At 45.8% G+C, this 10,730-nt stretch overlaps 1 protein-coding gene across 1 annotated transcript; it reads left to right on the top strand.

The window, feature by feature from the left end:
* Positions 1-9,385: 9,385 nt before the first annotated feature.
* LOC145391690 (uncharacterized) lies at positions 9,386-10,435 on the top strand. The gene has a single exon (XM_080266235.1). The coding sequence runs from the start codon at positions 9,386-9,388 to the stop codon at positions 10,433-10,435; it is 1,050 nt and encodes a 349-aa protein (XP_080122361.1).
* The last annotated feature ends 295 nt before the right edge of the window (positions 10,436-10,730 follow it).

Here is a 10,730-nt window from a genome sequence, read left to right as displayed (position 1 = left end):
AGTGGATTACCCGGAGGGGCTTGGCCATAGGGAGATTACTTTGGAATACTCTGGACCTGTCACACATAAGCTAAGATGTCTCTGCAACATAAGCATCCTATATTGTAGGTATAAAGGATTAGGCATGGTCAGTGGTTGCCAGTGCAAATAGATAACGATTACATGAAGAGAATAGTGGAATCAGATGTAAATCTATATAAGGATTAAGCAGTGATGCTCTTGATTGGTGTTGCCACAACTCAGTGTATATTGCAATGAATCAAACGGCACATCACAGTTGTGACTGAACACAGAAGTTCCTTTTATGCTCACAGGTTTTGACAAATAATTGAGTAAAGTCCACGTGGAGGGTTCAGTATCCTGAAATCCATGCATGGCGATTATAGTCAAAATGTTTGGTCGGGAAACAACGAGTCAACAGGCATTTTAGTTCATCCTGAAGGCTGAGCAACGAGTCCACCCTTCCTGGGTCCCCAGCCTCTTCACACCTTATCGCCCATACGACACTGAGTTATAGCGGGCCGGCATTATCTGCCTGACACTGAGTTATGGGTTCACTGTTTGTGCGGTGTGCATACGGTGATTAAGAAGAGAACCCAAAGGCATGCTCGAGTGGAAAGCGGTGTAAAGTGCAGTGAAACCAGTTTGTGGAGAGCTGTGAGTCAACAGTGTAATAGGTTCACAGTGCAGTTATAATAGTTTTGGGATTGGAAAATTGGAATTAAACAAGTATATATTTATTCAGTGAGATGAGATGACCAGCATAGATAATCGTGACTGTGTATCTTCATAACAGACTAAGTAGAATAGTGTAAAGGTGGCTGTTTGTTTACCAACGTCTTCTTTGCTTGCTGTTTGAGGATGAGCGAGAGTGGTGTCACGCCAAGGAGTTTTTCCTCCTCAGAAATGCTGAGTCAGTAACAGCGAGGAGGGTTTTTAACCCTCACTGGCACAACACCTAGTCACTCATTATCCCTCGAAGATACACACTCACAACTACGCTAAAAGTGGTGAGAGCTGTGAGTCAGCGGTGAAATATATTCACAGTGCAGTTATAATAGTTTTGGAATTGGAGAATTGGAATTAAACAAGTATATATATATATATATATATATATATATATATATATATATATATATATATATATATATATATATATATATATATATATATAGTGAAATGTGATGGCCAGCATAGATAATCGTGACTGTGTATCTTTATAAGAAGTAGAGTAGACTAATGGTGGCAGTTTGTTTGCCACCGTCTTCTTTGCTTGCTGTCCAAGGATGAGCGAGAGTGGTGTCGTACCAAAGAGTTTTTCCTCCTCAGAAATGCTGAACGAATAACAGCGAGGAGGTTTTTTACCCTCACTGGCACAACACATAGTCACTCATTATCCCTCGAAGATACACACTCACAAATACGCTAAGAATGGTGCTTGGGCACAATGAGAGAGTAACACTAACTCGGGGTTGAAGGCCTGCTGTAATATGAACGGAATTGAACTGTAGCAATTAAATACAAGTGATCTAGATGTAATCCTGACAATACCCATGCACTAGTTAATGCAGAGGCAAAGGGCTCATCGACATACGCAGAATTAACAGTAGTATAAAGTGGTTGTGTGAGACAAATAAGTATGACAGGCCAGGAGAGTAATAATTTACGAGCTAATACACCAGGAGAGTAAGAATTTACAAGCTAATATGCATTGAGCATACGTACGCATCGGGCCTAGGAGTTTGCAAAGTCATGCTCATTGAATGTACGTACACACTGGGTGTACGAGCTTATGAGTTAATACATTGGGTGCACAGGTCATGTATGCGTTTAGAAGCTAATACACCTTGGTTGTAAATACACTGGATGTAGGTACACATTCGGTACGAGTAGACGAGTTAGTGCACATTTGGTGCACGAGTCAATGCACAATGGGTGCACGAGTTGATTCACATTGAGTGTGCGAGTTAGTGCACATTGGGTGTACGAGTTGATTCACATTGAGTGTATGGGTTAGTACACATTGGGTGCGCGAGTTGATACACATGGAGTGCTCGAGTTGTTACACATCAGGTGTACGAGCTGATACTCATTGAGTGTATGAGTTAGTACACATTGGATGTACGAGTGGATGCACATTAGGTGCACATGACAGTATACACAGCGTGCGAGATTAAACGCGTACTGATCAATAGAAATTGCGAGAGAAGCACCGAAAATTTGCCCTATACTTTGACTGCTGGGCCATACACCTGAACCGCTTAAGATAAGAGGGAGAAGGATTTGTCGGAAGGTAGAATCATGGATGAACTGGGACAGGCAGGTCGGGATGCCGACGCTAACCATTTGGATTTGACACCATCAGATTTGATAGATGCCTCAGCCTCGGATGGCGCTGGGGCATGACAGGAGTTGATAATGCTAGAAAGGGGAGACGAGTCATCTGACAGTGGGTGGGAGTTGCACCAAGCCATGGAAGGGCCTCCCATAACTGAAGCTGCCGCCATTGCCAAGGTAGTCATGGCGGAGGTGATGCGAGAATTTAGAACTCTCGAGGCAAAACTGATGAACATGAAGGGAGAATCTACTCAGCAAGATGAGAACACAAATGCCAATTCTGACCCTATGCATAGTGCTATGAATACTCCCACCACAGCCACCCCGTCACTCAATGCGGTAATGGTTGAACATCCACAATTGCATCAGGGTCCCGAGAGGGAGGGAACCAAGGACTTTGATATGAAGAAACGCATAGCGACAATCCGCATGCCACAAATAACGCTGCCAAAATTCCATGGAAGGAGTAGAGCTGAATTCTAGCAATTATTCACTCATTTCATCGTTACGTGAGAAACGAGAATGTGCCAGAAGCCTACAAGTATCAGATGCTTATGGATGCTTGTGTTGGTGAGTAGTTACAAAAGGTGCTAGTGGGATGTGACTACCTGGATACTCCAGAATCTTATAAGAAGGCACTACTACTTCTGCAAGAGAGGTTTGGGGATGATTATGTGTACAATGTTGATCACATATTCAAATCTCTCATGGAAACTCCCGCAGTGAGACCCAGTGACAATGAGGGAATACGTCGGTTGCCTTACCAACTATGGGCTACTATTAATCACTTGGAACAGATGGGCTTAATGTCTGAACTGGACAACAGACATATGTTTCACCAGTTGTTAACCCATTAGTGCCCGGTCATGGATCCAGTTTGATTTTTTTAATGAAATTTTGTACAAATGAAGCCTGTGTGATCAGAATGATGAATCAAAAAGAAAATTTTAAAAAATGTTACCTGAAGTGGGTGAAACAGGTACGTCCTTTAACCTGTGCCGTCCCGGCGATGTGAATTAATGCGGCAACATTGCAAGGTCCCTAATTTGCACAATTTTCAATTTTCGCGAGTGATTTCGCGAGTGATTTTTGGCACATATACGCGGGACACCTTCCTCTATTCCTCTACAAGATGCCAAGCAGGGACAATGCCTTACACCGCATAACCTCTCCCCCCCCCTGCACGCCATTGTCTCGGCAATTCACCTGTTACCAGTGACCTGGCCAATAAAGACATTCAGGGCCAGAGTGCTTCTCCAATCGATGACAATGTGGAGGACAAAGTTTACATAGCATTAGAGGAAGAAACAGTCAGAAATGATGATCAAGTAATGTGGGAAAAAAAGGTCATGAATGGTGATGAGTTAGTGAGTGAAACAATGCTTATATTGCCTATATTACTGTCTGAAAACCAATATACTCTTGTACTACATATATATTCGTACCAAGTAAATAAATAAATACCATTTATGAGTGGAAAAAATAGTTACCCTCCCATAGAACTCGTTTTCTTTGGTGCCAGCCTGTTAGAAAACCCAGTCAGGTAAGGAGGTACTCGTACCTTAATCGAGTATTTTAAACCTCAGGTGAGTGATTTCTCTATGAATTTTCGATGTTTCTCACCAAAAGCGGATGTTTGAGCAAAAAAAAAAAAAGGTCCAAAAATGTCAGGACTGGGGCGTACCACTGCCCAGAAAACGGGATGGGGCGGGTTAAAGTACCCATTGGCACAAGCTCTGACAATAGGCTACCTGTAATGTTACAAAATATTTCAGCACGCACTGAAAATTTATAGAGAACAGTATGAATGAAGTTTTAAATTAATTTTGCCTAATTTTTAAAAATTTAAAAAACTTTTTAATATATATAAAAGGTTATTACAAATGAAATGCCAGTTGTCTCTGCTATTTTACTTTTTTATTTGTAAACATATGAACATAAAAGATCTTTTACTTAGAAAAACGTGACCTGGGTGAATGGGATTACCTCAACCTCTCTGGTGTTTGTTATTTTACATTTTTATTGAAATGCATAGAAAAAGAATTATAACATCCTTTATTTAGACAAAACAAATTGGCCTGGGATTACTTCAACCTTTCTGGTGGCCTGCCTGGTAGCTCTGTGGTTGATTCATTCATGATAGGCCTCAAAACAGTCGGGGTGGAAGGATGGGATACATTTCCCCACATTGCCTCTGTTGTCCTTCCACTGGAGTCTATCTGCATTCCTGACACGGACCAGCTTTTGCTTGGGGTCTTGCAGGTTGTCCTCACTAGACGTGCTTTCCTCAGCAAGTGGCCGCTTCTGAGGACGTCCACGTCCACCTGATGTCCCTTTCACAGGATCTTCCACCTTGTGTACTATCTGTTGGTTAGTTTCTGAAGCAGATGGCTTCATAACCTTCCTTTTTGGTGTCTTGCGTCTGGAATTTGACGAGGATGGTCCAGGCTCAGCCAGGGTGTCATCGAGGATGGCATCGTGCCGCGCCATCCTCCTCCTCCCCATTTCATCCTGCTTCTCCTCCAGCCATGAGTCCACAATTTCCTCAGTGTTGTCATGGGAGGTGCGCATCTCCATCTCTGCCTGCTAGTTCATCAGTCAGCTCCCAATATGATTGGGGTCTTTTGGTCCACTTTCCTCGACATCACTGTCCTCGTCACTGACAGCGTTATTCTCATCAGGCGGGAGGAGGACAATGTCAGTTGGTTCATTGGGTGGATATTTATCCAATATTGCAAGTATTTGTGCCGTTGTCAGCCCAACTGTCCTGAAAATAATGAAAGAAACAATTAAAATGACAAATGTTAGAGAAAATACTTGATCTGGCATGCCTACGGGGAAGGAGGAGGGGAAGGAGGGGAGGGGGAGGGGGGAGGGGAGGAGGGGGAGGCGGTAGGGGAGAAGAGGAAAGCAGACGGGGGAAGAGGGAGGCTTGAAAATAGGTAAATGATACAGACTTACAATATTTCCTATATTTTCTACTTATACACATGTTCTTTGGGCCTAATGCCCAAGCGTATTTTAAAGTACTCCTAAAAATCAACCTTCAGTTAGGGCAAGATAATAGAAATAACTTGAAACTATTTGTTAGCACATACAAAGGTACATCATTATAGTTTTTTTTAGAAGAAAAGATATGTGGATTGATTTAGTATATTTACCTTTTTCTGTAAGATATGTTCATGCAACTCGAGCCTCCGTCCATTTTGAGCAGGTGCCTTCACTTTAGAGGCCTGTACCAAGGAGTTTTGTTCTCTTCACTCTTTTTCCACTGCACTAATTGGAAAGTACAACTCTTCCTCTGCCTCCAGAAAAAAGTTATCTTAAGACCTTTCTGCATAAAAAAAAAATCAGAGAGATGTTTATGAGAAAAATTTTTACGTCCTTTAAAGTACTCATGGGCACTAATGGGTTAAGTTCCCTCAGAGACTGAGGGAACGCTGTATCTTTGACGTAAGAAAATATCAGAAAACAACTGGAAAGAGGACTGGGCTGGTCAAGTGGCTAGCGCAGTTCCTCGAAGAAAATGCAGTCACTCTGGACGACATGCAAGTGTTGCAGGGAGAAAGGTCACACCCTAGTAATAGAGCAGTAGGCCTGACGACAGCAGGGGAAACAAGCCCCCAAAGGGAAGGGAACAGTCAGGGCCAGTTCAGGTGCACCCTATGTGCCAGGACACATGGCCTAGAGAGATGCAGTCGATTCCGGAGTATGACAGTCAACGATAGAGTTCGCACTTTACAGAAGCTTAATGGGTGCTTCCAGTGCCTGCAAGTAGGACACTATGCACCCGATTGTCGGTCACTCCTTCGCTGTGGCTACAGAGGGTGCGGGGGAGAACATGAAACTTTGTTACATCGGTTGCAGAACATGGGATCGTCCAACCTGATTGGAGGAAAGGGACTTAGTAAATTCATTGCTCAGTTGAGTGAAGGAAAGGGAGGGCTTAATCCCGGTTGGAATAGAGAACTTGATGGTCGGATCAAGGCCGATTCAGGTGTCAAGGGAAGGACCATGGCAAATGTCATAAAAGGAGACCAAACAGCAGCCACGACCACAAGGGTACAAGCTACGGGCCAATGCAGCCATGTGCACACTGTGGGGGCACATACCGGTTGCACAGAATATGGACGCAGTGAGGACATCTGACATCTACAGGGAAAAACTGCATTACCAATAGCTGAAGTCAAGGTGTGAGAGGCGGAGATTCTCCGAAAGAGAATGGTGAAAACATTAGCTCTTTTGGACACAGGCAGCGATAGTTCATTTTGTACCCAGGCGTTGACTAGATCACTTAACCTGGAAGGGAAACTCACTCAACTGTACATGGGAACCCTTGCCCATGAGTCATTGTACCAGTCATCAGTAGTAAACCTCATCATCTCAGGGACAAGCACAAAGAAAGGGAGGGCCATGAACCTGTCTAAGGTCTAAACAGTGGAGAAGTTCTCCATCCATGCTAAGGAGAGCAGTAGTGACTACTGGTGAGCTAGCTCAGTGGAACCATCTGATAGGAGTTGTGACAACAGGGTCTGAAGGAGGTATGGTCGAGCTGTTGATTGGGCAGGATACTCCTGAGGCTTTGAACCCCTGGGAGGTCAGGACAGGGAGGGATGGAAAGCATTTTGCTGTCAGTTCAAGGCTAGGCTGGACAGTTCATGGACCGATTGACAATAGTAACCAGGAATGGACATGCCAGACAGGGTGTCTACTTAGCTTGTCAGAAAATTGTGATACTCACCTGGAAAGACAGGTGCGATCTTTCTGGGAGATAGATGAGGGCGCTGCTTGCCTGTTACCCAACGTGTACTCAGCAGAGGACAGTCGCACCCTTCAGCTGTGGTCTGGGTCTGGAATGTTCGAGAATGGCCACTACGAGTTCCCAATATCATTCCTCAGCAAGAATCCAGGTTTCCCTGACACCCAGGCCATGGCCTTTCGTCGCTTGGAAGGCCTACACAAGAGGTTTCTGAAGGACAAGTACCTACATCAGAGGTAAACACATGAGATGGGTGAACTCCTCTCTCGGGGGTATGCCGAGGTGGCCCCAGAGGAGCCACACCGTACTGAATTGCCCATTGTATGGTACCTCCCGCACCACCCGGTACTCAACCCAAATAAGCCTGGAAAGGTCCGCATTGTCTTTGACTGCAAAGCCAAATACGAAGGCTTCTCACCTAACACTCAGGTCATGCAGGGCCCTGACTTCAATAAAAGTTTAATGGGAGTACTGCTTAGGTTTCGTCAGGGACATACTGCAGTGATGGCAGATGTGGAGTCAGTGTTCCATCAGATCAAGGTTGCACCAGAGCATTGAGAAGTCCTTTGTTTTTTATGGTGGCCTGTGGGGCACTTGTCCTCATGGCCAGTTGCTTATCGGATGACAGTGCACCTGTTTGGAGGAATATGGAGCCCATCTTGTGCAACTTATGCTCTTCATCAGACATTCCAGGACCATAGAGATGACTTTCCCAGCTCGGTAGCTCAGGCTGAAAGGAACTTTTATGTTGACAACTTACTTCTGTCCATGGACTCAGAGAGGGAGGCATCGGAAATGTCCCGACACTTCCGACAGTTGCTAGCCTGAGGGGGCTTCAGACTAACGAAGTGGGCTAGCAATGCCAAGGAGGTCATCGGAGCTGTCCCGCTGGAAGAGAGACATAGTGGCCTGTGAACACTCGACTTTCATCAAGATCAGTGCCTGTGGAGTGGGCTGAAGGAGTGCTTTGGAACCCAGAGTCGGATCTCTTGGCAGTTAAGGTACAGGTGCCAAAGCGACCTACTAACAAGAAGGGGATTTTGAGTTTCGTCAGTTCAGTGTATGATCCTTTGGGCTTGGTGGCCACTTTCATTATTCGACCAAAGCTGATATTTCAGGATGAATGCAAACAGGGAGAGGGCTGGGATGAACCACTGTTACTGCACAACAAAGTCACCTGGACAACTTGGCTGGAGGAGCTGGGTCATCTGGAGGGGTTCCAGGTGCCCAGTTGTTAGAACAATGGGTCTGTTGGACAGGCCACCACCTCTGTGCAGTTACACATCTTTTGTGATGCGCCATGGGTGGCTTATGGCACAGTGTCCTACTTGCAACTAGTGGAGACCATGGGTAATGTGTAATGTTCCTTTGTGTATGGAAAGGCAAGACTGGCACCACTAAAGCAACAAACAAAACCCCGGCTGGAACTTTGTGCTGCAGTCCTTGCAGTAAAGGCAAATGTAATGATCAAGTATGAGCTCACCATCACATTTGATGAATCTTTCTTCTGGATGGACAGCATGCTCGATTTACAGTATATCTCAAACAAAAGCCAACATTTCCACACTTTCGTGGCAAACAGAATAGCAGTGGTCTAGAAATTGTCTAGGGTCGACCAGTGGAGACACATCAGCATGTCACTGAACCCAGCAGACGAAGCTAGCAGAAGGCTAGGTGCACAGGATCTGTATGTGGGTTCTAGGTGGATCCAAGGACCTGAGTTTTTATATGCTGACGAAGACCAGTGGCCAGAGGGAAGAGAGTTACCATCCAGCTAGGTGATGACGTGGAGGTGAGGCGGGACTATGGTCTGTCTGCCCTCACAGTAAATATGGACATCTCTGATGCACCACTCGCGAAGCTGTGGTCTTCCTATTCATTGTGGTACAGCCTGCAAAGAGGTGTGGCCTGGCTAAGGAAGTTTGCGTGCTGGTTGCAACGAAGGACTGTCCCACTGACTCTAGAGGAGCAGTCATGGAGGTTGGACATCAGGGATCTTCACCTGGCCAAGAAGGCAATCCATCGCACCATTCAAAATGAAGCGCATGGAGCAGAGGTTCAGGCCCTGTGTAAGGGGTCGTTGCCTATGCAGAACAGATTGTACTGGTTGGAACCCGTTATGGATGAGGAAGACTTGCTTAGAACTGGAGGTCGGTTGAAGGGTGGGCCGTTTGGAAGAGATCAGGCTAGCCCCATTCTCCTGCCTTGAGACCACCATGTTACAACTATCATAGTCAGAGGGGTACACAAAGGACAGGCTGGTAACTCTGGGCACGAGCATACAATGGCATGTTTGAGAAGTACTGGATTCCCAAGGGCAGACAACTGTTGGACAAGATAATTCGTCACTGTGTTACATGTGGGAAGAACAATTGGGTGTCAGCACCTCAAAGGCAGGCAGACTTACCACCTGATACAACAACGGCCGGAAAGGCCCTTTTTGCCTTCACTGGGTTCGATTGTTTCAGCCCGTTTATAGTTAAACAAGGACAGAAGCAGACAAAATTGCAGGGATGCATTTTCACCTGTTTAACCACTAGAGCTATTCACTTGGAGGTTCTAGCTTCATCAGACATTGACGCCCTCCTAAATCCAGTTACACATTTTGTTAGTCGGAGGGAGAAGCCCAAGCGCCTACAGTCAGACAATGGTACCAACATGCTCAGGGCCGACAAAGAGTTGAGAGCAGCTGCGAAGGAACGGGCCAAATCTGACAAGCTTCGTGCAGCCTTGACAAAGGAAGGCATAGACTGGGTCTTCAACCCCCCAGCTGCCTCGCACATGGGGAGCACCTGGGAGAGGCAAATACGAACAGTAAGAAAAGTACTCCGTGCCATAGTTGGTTTACAAGTCCTAGATTATGAGCATCTTCAAACACATTTCTGTGAGGTGGAGGCTATTGTCAGTAAGAGGCCCATCACACCTGTGCCAGAGGGGCCTTATGAGCTACAAGCCCTCACTCCAGCAAATTTGCTGCGATTGGGCCCCAAGGGTGCCTTACCTCTGGGAGGTGCAACACTCAGTGCAACATATCGAGCACGTTGGGCACACGTCCAGTTCTTGGCCAACAGATTCTGGCGGAGGTGGATCAAGGAATACCTCCCACAGCTGAGGACCCAACAGAAAGCTGTTAAACCACACAGGAATTTTCATCCAAATGACTTAGTCATGATAGCAGACGATAACTGCCCAACTCAGTGGTGCCTTGACAGGGTAATGGAAGTAAAATATGGCAAGGATGGGTTAGTTAGACAGGTCTTAGTGAAGACAGCTAGGAGCACGGTTTTACGGCCTGTTACCAAGCTATGCTTTTTAGATGGATCTTTGGATGACTGCTGAACCGAACACCCAGGGCGTGACTGAAGGCATGATGGCGTATTTGAGTGTGAATGCTCAAGGGTGGGGGTGCTATTGCGATAAGTGCCATCTTGTATTTGGGCGTGAGAGCTCAAGGGAGGGGGTGTTATCGCGATAGGCACCATCAACTCTGGCTTATATTAATGGAAGTGCAAAAAGAGGGGCACCCTAGAGGTTAGATGCCAGCTCAGGTTACAAATGGGTGTTGGAGGGAGTCTGAGAGACTGTACCCTAGAAGGGCTGTTAGAGTCGAGATTTTGGAGTGACAAGACATACT

This window comes from Coenobita brevimanus, chromosome 19 (genome assembly GCF_032717465.1).
Source record: "Coenobita brevimanus isolate Jiangsu-jjx chromosome 19, ASM3271746v2, whole genome shotgun sequence".
Classification (NCBI taxonomy): Eukaryota; Metazoa; Arthropoda; class Malacostraca; order Decapoda; family Coenobitidae; genus Coenobita; species Coenobita brevimanus.
The sequence above is the reverse complement of the archived record's forward strand: the minus strand, read 5'-3'. Positions and strand labels throughout refer to the sequence as shown.

What these genes read in the sequence shown, in the direction of transcription:
- LOC145391690 (XM_080266235.1), top strand. Translation starts at nt 9,386, where the DNA reads ATGTTTGAGAAGTACTGGATTCCCAAGGGCAGACAACTGTTGGACAAG.